Source organism: Aplidium turbinatum, chromosome 13 (assembly GCF_918807975.1).
Source record: "Aplidium turbinatum chromosome 13, kaAplTurb1.1, whole genome shotgun sequence".
NCBI lineage: Eukaryota > Metazoa > Chordata > Ascidiacea > Aplousobranchia > Polyclinidae > Aplidium > Aplidium turbinatum.
Window position 1 is genome coordinate 6,751,877 of NC_137484.1, and position 16,768 is coordinate 6,768,644.

Genomic DNA, 16,768 nt, shown 5'->3' on the forward strand with positions numbered 1-16,768 from the left:
TATCTTTGAAATTATATTGAAGAGTCAATATGCCTTTCATAGTCGCAACGCTCAACTTGTTTCTTTCTTTAGTCCACTGACTTTGCATCAGTAAAAAGACTCTCTCTACATTGGCATTGTGAGATGTAACAGCAAAGAAAAACTGTACAATCCTTAAAATTTCTGAGTGGCATGTGATGTTCGTAGACTGATCGAAATATTTGCACCATTTCTTATGTGTTGGCAATTTAATAAATTCTTCGTCCTGTAGGTAACTTTCCACAAACTGCTTCAAGTTACAGACTTGGTCAAAGCATTTTGCATCGTCCACATCAACCCCTTTACCAATCAGATATCCAAAGCAAGGCTCTACATCCTTCCAACTTGGTATCTCGTTCAAGGTCATCCATTTGAAACAAACAAACTCTTCCATTGGTTTCATCCATTTGCACAGGTACTCCAAGCATCTCTCATAGAGGTTTGCAACTTCGGAAAGAAAATTGCTACATTCATCTTCATATCCCTCTTCTCTTTTTTCAACTAAAAGCCTTTTAACTTTCAAGGACATAAAATTTTCATTCTTCCTTTCCACAAGCATCTTATGAACCAGCTCCAAATTTTCTAGCACTTCTGCAACGGAATTGTTTTCTCTCTCAACTACTTGAATACCTACGTCCATGAAACACGGACATTAGTGAGTGCATATGCCAAAGGTAGGCTATAATTCGCTCATTTCATTCTCAAAGAACCGTTTAATAACTATTGGTGGATGTTCTTGTGACAAAAAGTAGGACTTCAGGAGTGAAAACATTTCTAACAATCTTGAAATTCCAGGAAACAAAGAGAGCCAGCGAGTTTTGCTATGAGAGAGAAGTCTCTTGTATTCACAATTTGCAAATTCACAGTAGGCTATTCTTTCAGTTGTTCAGTTCTAATTGTGTAAATAGAAAAATATTGATATATCTTATATTCCCCCAAAACGCCCATCATAAAATTCCTGACAATTGAGCATTTTTTTGAATTCCTCCCGGACGCAAAATTTAACCCTAAATTCCGGACATGTCCGGAATTTTCCGGACGGTAGCCTATGGCAATCCTAGTATAGCCTACTTGTAGAGGCTTTTGATGCAGGGCCGATAACGAGATTGGCAGAGTGAAGTTTTCGATTGTCAAAGTCTGGTTCCCGGTGAATTATTTTATTCCTTTGTAGGCTAGAATGCTATCAAAGGTATTTAGGCCAGTGGTTCTTAAACTGGGGGGCGTGTGAGGCTCGTAAAAGGGGGGCGCAAGTAATTGAAAAATTCTGCATGAATTATGACTAAACATGTCTTCACAACTACGCTGGACAGTCGATTGTTGAAGATGAAACTTTGTGTTACAACAGTAGGCTACCAATGTTTGTAGGACGTGTTGTTGTCACATCTCGAATTCTTTGTGATGTTTTAGACGTTGCTAAATGTTTCTGCGACACCTTAACTCTCGTAATACAACGGTTTTCTGGCACAGCCTCAAGCAACGACTGACTGATAAGTGACAGCGCCTAGAAGTGCAGCAGTATCCCGAACTTTACAACAGTAGCCTACCATGCGTAAACTTTTTTTTAACATTGATTTAATTAGGTTTATTTTTAATTAATCAATTCTATAAAATGAGGGGGAAAAAAGAGAAAGTATAACAAAGATTATCTCAATTTTGACTATAGGTGCCATAGTAAAAAAGTAATTGACCAAGTTGTAGCCTACCACAATGCGTCATATATTTTCTAAATCTGAGCAACGACGCTTTCAGGCCAACTTGTTTGCAGCGTCATCTTGAAAAAAAAAAACACCTTGACCATAAAAATAAACTTTTAGCTTTTTTCTAATGCAGGAAAGACTCTTTTAAAAAAATAAAGATTGCAAGTAGCAAGTGCTTTCGCCTATCGTCGTCGGCGGAAGTTGTAGAAACGTCTTTCGGAACTGCTCACATGATAGCTCGGGAGAAGAAACCCCACAGACAATTTACAAGAGGAATTCTTGGAGCTAATAGGAAATTCCACTGAAAGGGACAACTTTGAAGCAATGCCACTAACTGAGTTCTGGGTGAAACATGTAAAGACATTTACAAGAGTGTGGGTGCTGTGGCTATACGCCAGGGATGAAGGAACCACGTAGGCCTCGTGGGCCTGGGCCCACCTACTTTATTTTCTGGGTGGGCCTGGCCCACCCACTTTTGAAAGCCAAATATTTTTGAAAAGGTAGCGAAAGATTTGAACAAGATAACCTACAGTTTTTTGTGATATAGAAAAAGTAATTTTAGCTGCAGCAAGGGTAGAGGATGCAGCAACTTTGTCTCTAAAAGAAGGCACATAAACCAGGCTAGATAGGGATATTGATGTTAATTCTCTCGAAAACGAACTCAAGTTGTTAAAATATATAAAATATTTACATAAATCTATCAAAACTGATACAGTTTTATCTGGAAATCCCTATGTTTAATGCTACTGCAAAAAGATCTTTTTCGTGACACAGACTGGTGAAAAATTACTTAAAAAGCAGATTAACCCAAGAGTACTTGAACCATACTATGAACAGTTGAACATATTCACAAAAACTTGATCGATCAGGTTGATCTCACCTCAATTTGCCAAGAATTTATTGCTTTCAATGATCGTATTATTAACTTTTTTAGGAAAAAATTTCAGTACAGTAGCAGTCACCGATATAGTGACAGTTGAAGGAACCTTGTTGTTGTTTGATACCAGTGGCCTATTAGGCCTATATTTGTATATTGGTGGTGCAGCTATTGTATAATGTATAGGCCTATACACATAATACTGCAGGCTGTTACTCCCGGATAACTTTTTTAACTGTTAAATATGTGTGTATACCAGTATCGGTACTCCTGGTATTGAAACTTTGTAGTAATGTCGGCAGCAGTGGCCGAGTGGTTAGCGCGTTGGGCTCGCAGTCGAGAGCCTGCATGTTCGACTCCAGCCACCCGCAATTGCTGTTGTTTCTCTGGGCAAGAAACTTTACGATAATTGCCTCTACCCAGTGATCGATTTCGAGTAATGGGTAGTACCAAATTTAAGTCATAAGCAGAGTAGACAACCGGAAACAGACATTGCCGTCGGCTGCAGCGTGGGTCAGGTGTACGTCGGAAGGCGTACACCGATGCATAGCGCTCAAGTCCGCTTTCCCGCAATGCAGGATAAAGATAAACAAACAAACAAACAATTAGCTGTGCATTGTTGATGTCAGTAGCCTATTACATTTGCATATTGGTGCTGCGGCTGTTACATATGCGCACAGCCTACTGTATAATGTTGCAGATTATTTATCTCAGGTGGTAACTTACTGTATTATAACTGTGTGTGTATTGTTTCTTTTTTATTTGTGTGTTCATCGCCAGATTTTGTACAGCACTATAAAGCATAGAGAAATAAAACATAGTAACCTTAGCGGGTTTAACGTAGGCCTACTTTATTACACACAAAAAAGATAACATAATATTAAAATAAACTCAAACGTTTTCGACACGTACGTGTGTCCTCGTCAGGAATTAAATCTGCAATATACATAAAATGAAAAATCGGAAGATAAATTTGACTTTGCACTGTAACTGTAACGACACTCTGGACTGAAAAGCACAAACTGAACAAATGATACAAGAATGATTACGAGTAAATTATGCGGTGGGAAACAGATCACATGAGGTGTAGACTACAGGCATTGGACAAACAATTAGAACACACACAAAAGGAACGATGAGCCACAGGCGATTAACTGCCGATTGAGAGATGGATTGTTACGTTTGATTCTTAAGGCTTCCATGATCTTAGTCCGAAAATTAAATCTGCCTCGAGAGATGATTTTAAATTGGCCGATCGAGACATTGTCAGTGCACGTTTCACAAGAGGTGACGTGCTCTTTAATTGCGCTTTTAGTTGTTAGGTTTGGGTTTAAGTGCTCCCCCGTCCTTGTCAACAAATGTCTGGTTGACATACCAATGTATGTGTTGTTTTCTGATGAGGACACACGTACGTGTCGAAAACGTTTGAGTTTATTTTAATTATGTTATATTTTTTGTTATGGTTCAACAAAGCAAACTCTCTACCAAAGCTTTATCACTATAAAGCAATTTAACAATTTTGTAAATGTTTTGGCCAAAGTGGGCCCCAAAATGGAAACTTTTCGCTTGTTGGTACCAAAGGCAATCATGAAAACTCAATGTATAAATGATATAAAGTACTTGGAATGCAGCAATGCTAAGAGGGGGCTGGGGGGCTTTGACTTTGACTACTGCGCTTCTGGGCCCACCTACTTTTAAAATGGTTCCTCCATCCCTGCTATACGCACACCATGGCCACCTGGAGATGCGGCCTGATTTGTCACATTTTGCAGATTTTGATTACAGCTACTGCTAGTGCTTGACTGACATTTTTTGAGATGTTTTTACTTTTTGCGGTTTCCTAATGACATAAAACTTTTTTGTTGCCTTGGGGAAGCAGTAGCAAATGAGAAAAAGTAAGTTGAAAAACGCAAAACCAGACCGTTATTGAAAATTAACAGTCTAACTAAAATCTTCGAACTCGAATTTTCTTTGTTTTTCAACATGTGAGAATGTTAAAACCTATTGTGTCATCTGGGGAAAAGAATAAAGAAAGCGTAAAAATCTAATTTTTAGAAAAATTTATTTAAACGTTCGCCCAAAGTTAGAAAAACCTGGAAATTTCTGCAAAATGTGACAAATCAGGCCGTATCTTTAGGTGGCCATGCGCACACTTATTCCATTTTCATCCACTTAGGCCTACTTGTGCGGAAATGTTTTTTCTACTCTCATGTGAACATAAAGACAAAATCTAGACACAAACTTGACTGTGAAGCCGATCTGAGATGTACATTTTCTGCTACTAATCCTCGAATTAAATATTTAGTATCCAAAAAACAGTTACATCTTTCACATTAATGCAACTTACCTGGAAGCGAATTGCTGTTGTGCTTAATGTTTTTTCATTTTGAAACAAGGTGGGGCGCGAATTTTGTTAGAATTGTAAAAGGGAGGCATGTCTCAAAAAGTTTAATAACCACTGTAGCCTATTAGGCTATTATTGGCTCCAAATGGATTGTGTCAAAGTCGACTGTCTTTGAACAAATTACAATCCGTTTGTAAATTACAACTTAAGTAGGGAATATATAAGCTGGGAATATTAAAGCATACGCAATGGTTGGTTTTGAATCTTTAGCCTATCTTCGGACTGACAAAGCCTTTGATAAGTTATTTCTGGAAAATTCGCATAGGTCTACTTATAGAGGCTTCGAGACACTGACGCAGGGCCGGTTACCGAACTTGACAGAGTGAACTAGTGAAGTTTGCATAGTTGTTTGTAGTGTTGTTGTATGTGAGCAATTTCATCCACTAGGTAGGCTACAGCTGAATGAAGAGTGGTCCTGAAATGCGTTGCTCTGGCGGCTGGCGCACACCGCGAGAGCCGAACCAGCGCCGCTTGATTATGAGTCGGGCGCTGAACCACTGAGCTAATAAGGCGGAGGGAGCTATGATTGGCAGACTTGCAAATTACTACATTGCATAGGTTATTAGGCTAAGTTTTTTTTGAGAATGTGAAAGAGTTGATTGTTTGCAAAATTGACGGAAGCGAACTTTTATTTTTCCCCAATTGAAAGAATGACGGCTAAACCGACTGCTTTCTTGCCCTATTTTTGAGCAGGCCTACTGTATGGTTTAAATTGCAATAAAACATAGCACCGTTCCGAAAAAATAGGGGCCCACTGGTGGATTTTTGGAGGGGATGTCCGAGATCGTGCTCACACGGCCAAGGCTGCCGACAAGATAATTTGGTCCCGATACCAATGAGAAATTCGTGCCTCAAATCAACACACTTCTATGAAAACGCACTGCATTAAAAGAATTAAGACGTGGTTTTCGTTTTTGGGCACCTATGAAAAGTTACGAGCCTCAAAAATCATCCCTGGTCCAAAAGTAAGTTACCTTTCGTCAACGCACCTGCAAACGGCTCAACTCTTGTTTATTAGGCTATGGAAGTTGTGAACAAAAGTTGCCATACTTAGCCTATCAGTTGTTTAGGCTACATTTTGATATCATCAAAGATGTTTGGATAGTAGGCTATCTCACTGACATCAGGCCGCAAAAATGTGGATAGGCACTACCCAGTAGCCTAAATGCCTGCCCCGATAGCTCAGTTGGTTAGCGCGTGACTTCGTGAACGAAGAAGCTTCAAGATCCACCGGCGCTGGTTCGACTCTCGGGGTATGCGCTTGAGCAACGCTTCGAAAGACTGTTATTTATTCAGCGGCACCTAGTGGATGGAATTCTTCTTCTCTCGTATTGTCGCTATATGTCAGGGCATCCGTTGGTTAGCCACTGCCTGGTGTCGTCATCGATGGAAATTAGGCCTTCCATACCATGGGGTGGTCTATATAGCCGGCAATCCTTGATAATGTGGGCTGCCGTCTGCATTTTGCCACACTCACAAGCAGCACTCTCTGCCAAGCCCCAGCGCAACATGTCTGCACCATAGCGTCCAACACCAGTGAGCAAACGGTTACGCCTTGATGAGGCAAGTCTAGAGAGGCCATGTCCCAGCTGGTTTTCGGACGGGGATCTGAATACTTGGCGAAGTGGGGACGTGCTGCTTAACCATTGTTCACGCCGCGTGGCACCACTGTTTGCTAGGGCTTCCACCAGAGGCTGCCAGAAGGTCTTGTGCAGCGCGTACAAATGGCTTTCTTGATTTTAGCCGCTGCTTTGGTGGATATCTCAGCGTGGTTGTGTGTAGCGGATGGCCAGGGTTTAGGGCTTTACGGCTCAGGGAAAGAACAGCACGTTGGCGCCGTAGTGCAGCTGGCTCAATGTTTGCAAGGACAGGCAAACAGTCAGTTGGAGTTGGGCGGAGGCAACCTGTGACAGTTCGCAGGCAGTTGTTGATTGGTACATCGACAAGGTCAGTATGGGCACTTCTGCGCCAAGTAGCAGCACAGTATTCAGCAGGGGCGTAGACTAAGGCTAAACCACTTGTTCTCAGCACTGAGGGGCTAGCACCCCACCTTGTACCAGCAAGACGTTTCATGAGAGCAGTACGAGCTGTCACTTTTCCGCGTAAGTGTTCTAGGTGTTTGCGGTATGTAAGGGACCGATCAAGTCGAACTCCAAGGTATGTGGGTGTGGCTTCGAAAGGAAGTGTTCGGCCGTTATTTTGGATGTTAATTTTCCTGTTTGAGTCTCTATTACATAGGTGGAAGACAGAAGTCACGGTCTTCGCTTCACTCAACTTGAGGCGCCATTGGTGCAGATAGGAAGATAGAATGTCCATATCTTTAGTCAAGGTGTTCTGCACTGTTTCCCATTTCCGGTGAGAATAAAGAATAGCCAGGTCATCTGCGTATGCGTATTTATTAGAGGAAGTATTTGGAAGGTCATAAACGTAAATGTTGAACAACATTGGGGAGAGAACAGATCCCTGCGGAACTCCGTTTCTTAAACGTCTCTGTCGGCTTTTCTTTCCGTCGCTGGTTTTAAGGATGAAGCTGCGGTTGGAGAGGAGTTCTACAATAAACTTAACCATGTGTCTATCTGGGATTATCTGCAGCAGTTTGTAAGTGAGACCCCTATGCCAAACAGTATCAAATGCCGCAGTAAGGTCGAGGAAGACCGTTCCCGACTTCAAGTTGGCCTCAAACCCATCTTCGATGTTTTGTGTCAGCAAGGTTACTTGGTCGACTGTTGATCTTCCTCTCCTAAACCCCGTCTGTTCTTGTGGGAGTTTGGGGTCAATAACGGGTTCCATTCGTCGGTGTAAGACGCGCTCCAATAGTTTGAATGGCACGCACAATAGGGAGATGGGGCGATAACTCTTTGGGTCAGTTACCGGTTTGTTTGGTTTTGGGACTGCAACAATCAATGCTTTCCGCCAGAGTTTAGGGATCGCATGCAATGAGAATAAAAATTTCGTAGCCAATTAATCGTTTCCTTTCCTAAGTTTTGTATGAATTCGGGGTGAATCAGGTCTGGTCCTGGGGTCTTCCCTGCTTTTAGTAACTTTATGGCTTCATTCATTTCTTCGGTCGAAAAGTCTTCAGTTAGTTCGTTGTTACGCGTGTCATCCTTCCACATTTCTGATGTGAGGCTTGAGAGTCTGCGTTGAAATTTGCGGTCTATTTGGTGGTGTCGTCCATTTTCCACAACCTGCGATGCAATGGCATTAGGTGTTACAGGACATTTCGAACAAGTTCTGGAACTTCTTCCAGTCAGGTGATTGACCGTGTTCCATGCTTTACGACTGGAGTGGGTAAAGTCTATAGCTTCGACTGTCTCAATCCATCGCTCCTGACGTTTGGTGTTGAGGTGCTGCATTAGGCTTCCTGACATTTGGTGTTGTGGATGGAATAACTTCCGATAACACTTCAACAACCGAAAACTTTATTGTCAATCTCGGTGACCGGCCCTACATCAAAGGCATCTACAAGTATGCGAAACTGCCAGGAATAACCTATCAAGGCTTTGTCAGTCTGAAGATAAAGATTTAAAACCAACCACCTTTGTTGGTGTCCACTATGTCAAAGAACATTTTAAATGGGGCGCACAAACCTGTCTTTCATATTAAGTTAAGGTCTGCAGACGTTGAATCAATGTAAAAAAGGACTAATATGTTGACTGCGCATAGGCTAAACACTTCGTCGCGCTTACGACTTACCAAACGTAACTTAGGTCTAGCCTAATTGTTATCGGGAAAAGTTTTCTAAGTCACACTTACAAATAAATGAAAATGTGGAACTACGCTCTATTATTATCACTGGGCAACATCCGATTTGCTGATGAAGCTTTGGTAGACAAGGCATCTATTCATATTGTTTTGGCATATGTTTGAGTTAAATTTTGTACTTGTTTAATTTTGTTGAAACTTCAAAACAGGCTTGATGTGTTTAGCCGATAGCGACCTTTAGGCTACACACTACACAGGCCATGCCAACGTGAAGCTTCAAATTTGACTGGAAGCAGATCTGTTAGCAGCTAGAATCGCAGTGTAAGTTGATAGTCTGGGTGGAATGTAAATATAGCCTAGTCTTATATTTTGTGAGATTTTCAGCTACTTTTGTGACGGATCTCGCTGAGTTGTGAGAGCAAAGAAACAATGCTTGCACAACTTCCGCGTTTAATATTGTTACAGTTTATTCAACATCACAGACACAATGCGACAGTTAAATTCGTCGAAGCATTTTGTAAAGGTTTCCAACTTTGTAGCTTGTCACTACGATGACAAGAGCAGTAACGTGATGTGATGAACTAATTATATCCATGCTAGCCACTTCATATACAAAATACGGTAAGTTAATGTCGGAATGCAAGAAGGTTATAGTAGCTTGTGAGGCATTTATAGATCCGGAAATTTAAGCAGACTACATAAGCATTGTGCATTAATTAACTAACTTAAATAGTTGTTCAATTCAATTGATATTAACCACAAACTTATGAAGCAAACATACCTGATGAAATGACGATTTCATATGTAGCCTACATTTCGATGCGAAATCATACGAAAGAAAAGAATATTTCCACAGGTAACCAAGCATTCTGCAACCTGCTAATATGTGGTAGGTGCTGCATCGAAAAACGTGGTGACTGGCACTGATGAAATGATTGCGACTTTATGTAAGTCTAGGAATCTGTATTGCCGCCTTTGGACGACAGCAAATCACGTTTCAAAATTAAAAAAACTGTTTTTATTTTTCGAAATGTTTGAACACATAGCCTATCGAGACCTTTAATCCAGAGTAGCTACACCCACTTACACCTACAATTGGTCTTGATTTATGACTTCGTTCCCTTGACCTTTCGACGTCTATTAAATGCTGCTTGAATGAAAGCATGTCCAATACGTGCTCACTGCTCATTCATTCATTTTCCAAATAATAAAGTAGGCTGCATGCCCAGCCTTAAAGCTCAGATGGTTTTTGAAGTACGCTAAACTGCCTTGAGAAAAATCGATCTCAAAAGTAAACAGTTTCCACATCCAAAGTAACTTTTTGTGTTGATGACGTACTCTATGGCTACCTAAAGATAGGTGGCCATGCGTACGCCAATAGACAAAATGAATGAAATGCGTGTGCAATTAATTCATCCTTAGTTCAGAAACTTATTCGCGAGAAAACCACAATGCAAGATTTGTAAAACTTCTCAAATCGGTGTGTCTGGCGTTGTGCATCAAGAAGGGAATGTAGAATAAATGGGTTACAAATTCCCATACTTCTGCATTCGTAATTAATTTCACTGGTCAACAAACTTTAACTATTTTTTTTAATCAGATATACAATTTAACTTTTCCAGATGAATTTTCGGGGCCGATTCCGAATCTACGCTCGTTTTTTCTCTAGCGCATCCGGTTTTTAAAATATTTGCATTTTTAGTACTTAAGGTATTTTCGCGTATTTAGTAGCCTAATATAAAAACACGTTTCAAAAATGCAACTGGTAATCACAATGCATTGTGAAATTATTATGTTGAAATTGTCACTATTATGTCAAATTGGGTCGCATTTGCGTCGCTATAGGTCACTTTTAAACAACAATAATTCAAATATTTCAAAAACCAGTTGTGTTGGAGAAAAAATAAGTACATTTTCAGAATCAGTGTTAAAACCCCTTCAAAAATCGCATAATTGGGTTTCTGATTAAAACTTGCTGTTGACCAGTGTTTTTCTTGTGCATACAATTACAGGCGAGTTATAAGAAATAGCGCTAGTACAAACCCCATGACAAATGTACTACAAACAACACCTCTCTGGCGGCCTAGTTTCTTTATGAGGCGCCTGGCAACGAAGAAAGATTAGACAAGAAAATCTAAAGTTTCTGGTTCTGACGACCACTCATGCGGAACACGTGACACCTTTCTTGATTTCGAAAAGGGAGGTTGAGAAATTCACGTCGCAGAAAGTGAACACTGAGATCCACACCTAACTTCTGGAATAGCTGTTTAAGGCAGTTAGTGTTGTAGCTTAATTAAACTTATTGTCACTTTATTGATAACTTCAATCCAAGAAAACACAGAAAATTGATTCGAACGTTTTTTAATCAATTACTTTCGTTAATTACAAACAAAATTTAGCCACGAGCTTTTTTATTCTTTCAATTACTTTAAAAACTTAAAGCAATGCACTACTATCAATATGATATTTAATTTAAAACGTTTCACGAGATATGATTTAATTACCATCCCATCACAGACACCGGAGAAGCCAAGTTAGCGATCATACAGTCTCAGACGAAACCATCCTGGTAAAATGAAAGGTTATGATCTCAAATTAGAAAACTGGTTCACACGAGCATAATCGGTGTGATAAACGGAACTTGTACAACGCATGGACTGAGAAGATATTCAATTTGTCACCATGGTGACGCAAAACTCGACATGTTCGTGAGGTGTGTGTACTTCCATGAACTTCATTTGCGTACAAGACTTTTTATCGGCTCTGGCAAAAAGCCTTTACACAAATTTCTTTCTCGCTGATCGCAGAACAAGGCCCAGTCTTTCACAGAAATTTAAGTGATAGTTTGAGCACATAGCTCAAAATTGACAACACAAAGTCACATATTCTAGCACGTCTCTAGTGCATCAGTATCTGAGCAACATATCAATCAAGCCTCATACGCTTCAGTCTCATCGTTTGTCTTTCGTTTGACAGTTACAGTAGTCAGTGTCCAAGATAAATGGAATACGGAAATCTCTCAATATCCGATACCTTTGGTATTTTCAAGAATTCCGGCAGAAAAATCAAAAGTCTCGTTGCTGCTTTACACTGGCTCAAAATTAAGGTCTATATACATTCAAGGATAGTGGTCAAGTATTACTTATGGCTCACTGCCATAACCGATGCCACTTTACTCCTTGTCCTCCTTCACTTCTTCTTTCGTTTCCTCTTTTCCTTTCTCTTCTTTATCTCCTTTCTCTTCTATATCCCCTTTTCCTTTCTCTTCTTTATCTCCTTTTCTTTTCTCTTCTTTATCCCCCTTTTCTTTCTCCTCTTTCTCGTTCTTTGGAAGTCCGAGCACATCTCGCATCTTTCCAAACTCAATCAAACGCATGGCAGTTTGAGCTGCCAGGGTGATATCCTCGGCATCTTGGGCGGCCAAGCACGCCCCCACGTCACTGTCCGGTTCGCAAGGGTCCTTCAGGCCTTCACCGGTGGGCAGCAAGACACCACTGCTTAATACTGAAAGTTGAAAACAAACAAAACAATGGAAATCGTTCCGCAATGATCAAGATTGCCAAGTGCGGAAGCTGGCCTGTCAATGCCATTCCTGGTCATAATCAGGAAAATGAACAAGTTCTATCCTAATCAAAATCGCATCCACTGTGGTCGCCATGCTAGCTTAGTCTACAAAGTAGACTGACACCAACAGACCTCCAGGGATCTTTTAACACAAATGTACAGGAACCTCTGGTCAGCAACTGGTGGAAAACGAAATTCCCATTATGCGCTTTCGTACTTAGAAAGACAGAATACTCATAACAGCTTCCTTACGAGCAGTTAATACAGGTTTTATTATACATAAAAAGGCTCCAGACTGTGTTATTTCAAGCCAGTCGACATAGCTTCTTCAACCTTAACGTGTATTGAGGGCGTTATACGTGAAAGCGATTATGTGTAGACTTTGACACCATCGTCTCATAATGACATTGTATGAACTTCGTGTGCTCCGTAGGATAGTCACTGACAAGAGCCTATGTAGAACAGTTGCGCATGAACTAACCATAATGCCGAAACTATTTACTTTCCAATTGAACGGACTAAAGACAGAGCTTAAGGTCGTCACTTACTTTCAATGCATCGTATGAGAATCTTGTCGACTCTGAGGAAGTCCCGGCTGTCCGATTTGTCGTAAGCTTTCTTCGCTGTCTCCATAGAAACATGGACGAGGACCAAGACCAACCACACCGACATCTTGCTCCATTCTTCAATCGTTCGGAAATAGAGCAAGACACGGACAACCGTCAGGGCAGCAGCCGAGGGATCGAGCTGAGAGGAACGCACAATTCAATTGATCATTGAGTTGGATGTTGTAAATTTATGCTGCGTAGCCGAGAGGTGAGAACGTCTGCGCGACGTTCGAAAGGACGTGGATTCGACACCGCTCAAGAACATGCGGCTGTGTCTCGGCAAAGACACTTAATGGCAAGCCAAAATAACGGGAGCAGCTGACTCGAAGACTATGTGTCACTTCGCTGGTTCCTGTAGTCTGTTGTATCGCATCTGTGATCGCAGTGTACTGTATGTTATCGCAATGGGCGCAAATAAAAACACGATTATGATTATGCTACCAGCTTAAGCAATATCTGTCACTGCTTTTGTGATCACCGAACAATTTTTCTATACCATATCAAACCTGCAAATCCCCAACTAAAAAAAGAAATTTGAGTAAAAATGTTCCGTAATTCCTCGTTATAATATGTTTACTACAAAGTATTATATAAAGTAAATAATATTAAAGTCTACTGCCTTTCTCTGAAAAGTAACGCACTCATCTACCCCTTCAAATGTTTGATAAGCTCCGAGCTAAAAACCGCTACTAAAACTAATATGCTCGGTGCACACTTCTTTTTGTCGTATGCTCGTTAGTTGAAGATTATGTCAAGTAGACGGAAGTGTCAGGAGAAGAATCTTTGTGTCCACCTTCAGGCATGCCTCTGAGTGTGAGAGTGTGCCAGAGACACAGCGGTGTGCTCTTGATCGGAATCGAACCGGCGTCCTTAAGAGCATCGTATCAGAGTTCTCACCACTAGGCTATGCAGGTTTCACAAGAATTAACCACAATTTGTTAATGTAGAAAATAAAAACCTACACAATTTTTTATTGATTTTAGATATAAATTATACATGTGCCATGTTTTTGCTAGTACATTATAAAAGACACATACTTGTTTGGCGACAAATCGCACTCGACGGATCATGGTCAAAGCAACACGGCAGCTTTCAGGAGATAGCACATCAGCCGGGTCCTCTCCTTTCTCAACTATTCCATCATAATCAGGTGAACATTGGGGTGACGTGAACCTACATTGAGATACGCGGTTGCTTTAAATTAGTAGAAGACCCAACCTAGTAAGTGAAGTAAAATGCAAGGCATGATTTCTACTCTTTCGTCACAAACATCCTGCTTTCTTCGATGCCGGTATAAACATAATTTCGCATAATACAATTTTCAATCAATACGACGAAGATTATACAACGTTGGAAAAACGTGGTGATTATTAAAATGCTAGTCTGTGTTAGAGGCCAGATTAGATTTTCTTTCATATCACCATCCACTTGGTTGACTTGGTGTGTATGAGTAGCCGCTTTGGTGATGGAAAGGTGACGTCGCAAACGCAAAGAGATATACGCCTGATAAACAACAGCCAGGGATGGGTATTGCTACACGCCCCTGTTGTCATCTTGTTGACCGAAGCAGTCTGACAAAACTTTAACGACAAAGAGTGACAAGGAGCCGCAAGTTCTGTGTGGCATAAGTTGTTTTTACACCTTAATCACTTTGGTAAACTATGCCAGATTGGAGTTCTGGCTTTGTTGTCGAGCGATTTTGAAGTTGGTTCAGCAAAACACAGTTTGCATTCAACTATCTAGATTCTAGAAGCAAGAGATTCACAGCAAAAAATAGAAACAATTTTGAAATCAACTCTTGGACTTGCACCTTATTAAAACTCGAAAGCTTGAAAGAGATTCTTGTTTCAAAAGCAGATATTGATTTTCCTCATCAAACTCCAAACTTAGTTTTTCATTCGCCATCCGGCTGTCTTTGAGGAATGCTTTGAGAAGGAGTCCCTTGATTCTTTCCACAAGGTTACGAGTTGGTTTTTTCTGAAATAAATCGTGCAGTCAATGGGGTCAGGACATTCTGAATTTAGCATACCGGTACTCAAAAGCATCATTCTTACCTAAATCAGTCCATCATGTCTCAACTACTTCAAGCCTTAAAATTTTACTTTGTATTGTGATATTAAAAAAAAGACATGCAGCATTTTAAATAAATATGTGTTGCATGATCAATAATCATCATCAATGCAAGTGTGATTATAACCGTATTTTGTGCATAATCATAATGTTCATAACGTTTGTGATAAAATCTTACCTTAGACAAAACAACAATCATTCCTTCCACTTGATCACCAACCAGCATTCTCATAGCTGCTTCACCACATTTAATGGCACCGAGTAAGACAGGCTGGCACATTTTTTTCTTTTCCTTGGTTTCATAAACTAACTCAGTAGCTCTTCTTCTGCTACTTTGGCTGGTTGAAGTTTTTATCTTGCCTCTGTCTGATCTTTCCCTTTTGTCATTTCTGGAAGATGCATCATCAGCTGGAGCATTATTTTCCTCCACTTGATCATTATCTGCCACTTCATCAAGAACTTTATAGTCTTCCGTCAAATCATCCACATCTTTTTCTTTGTCATCTTCAACTTCTGTAATATCTGTGTCTTTGTTTTCAGTGGACTCGACCACACTTTCAGATGGCTGTTCCATTGCTCCTTGTGCAACATCCTTTGATTCATCTTCCTGCATTTTTTCATCTGCCTTCTCAGCATTGTCTTTTTTTGTTTCCTCATCCGATTTCTTCTCATCTTTTTCTACCTCCATACTATCACTTGTCTCTGTTGTAGCATCTTCAATTGTTTCTGTAGCAGTTTCAAGTTTTTCGGCAGATTCTTCTTTTTTGGCATCATCTTCTTCTTTTTTACCATTATCTGTTGTTTTTGTATCAGCTTTCGTTTCTTGTTTTTCTTTCGTTGGTTTATCATCTTCACTTGCTAATATCTGAGCAACAGCTCGAAATGCTAGTAAAAGACCCTGCATTGTGTCACCTATATGATTGCGCCTTTCTTTTTCAACAGTTACTTGTCTGTGTTTCTCATAAATTGCTTCTTCGACAGCAGATTTTTTGCGTTGGTTTCCATCAGAATGGCTGCCACGAGTTCTTCTTGAATGAGAGTCTGAAGTGCTTCTTCGATAACTTGATCGCGATCCACGTGATCTGTCTCTGTCATCTTTCCTAGAGCTTTCAGTTCTTCTTCGCTCATGAGAACGTCCTTCTTCTCTTGTACGACTACCTCTGTCTCTAGGTGGTCTGTGATCATCTAGTCGCCTGGGAGGAGGTCTCCTGGACCTATCTGGTCTACTGTATGGTTCTTCATAATCATCATAGAAATTCACACTGTGTGGATCCCTTCGTCGTGGTGGTGGATCATCACGAAATCGACCACGTGTTTGACTGCTCGAATAACCACCATCATTAAAATCATCTCGACCCCGTTTTGGATGTCCTGAAAATCCACCATTACCATAGTCATCACGTGGGCGCTTTCGGCTATTGGAAAAACTGCCATCATTGTAGTCATCGAATGTGTAATTGTCTTGCCGTGACCACTGTGATCCAGGTGGATTCGGATTCCTCCTAACTCTATCACCATTACCACCATGCCAATCTCTTTCATAGCTTTCATCATAGGAATCATTTTGACCTCCCCAAGAATCACGCTGGCCTCCCCAACTCTCATTTCTTTGTTCAAATTGTTGCAGTTGATCAAAATTGTTTCTCCTCTTTCTATTGGTCTGAATGCCTTGATTCCATTGGTTGTCCCCACCATAGCTGTAATCTTCAGTTTCATATTCCTCTTGGTAGCCAAAACCTCCAGAGCCATATCCACCACCTCTCCCACGATTGCGATATGCCATTGTTATTGTTAACTTAATGTAATCAACCTGCATATAACACAA

At 40.6% G+C, this 16,768-nt stretch overlaps 1 protein-coding gene across 1 annotated transcript; it reads right to left on the reverse strand.

Annotated features, from left to right (window-relative positions):
• Positions 1 to 9,156: 9,156 nt before the first annotated feature.
• On the reverse strand, positions 9,157 to 16,768 carry LOC145781845 (uncharacterized). Its single transcript, XM_082593526.1, has 5 exons — positions 15,122 to 16,768; positions 14,684 to 14,850; positions 13,911 to 14,046; positions 12,814 to 13,012; positions 9,157 to 12,205 (listed from the first exon to the last, which is right to left on the reverse strand). Exons 1-5 carry the CDS (start codon positions 16,757 to 16,759, stop codon positions 11,874 to 11,876), a joined length of 2,472 nt encoding a protein of 823 aa, XP_082449652.1. The 5' UTR covers positions 16,760 to 16,768; the 3' UTR covers positions 9,157 to 11,873.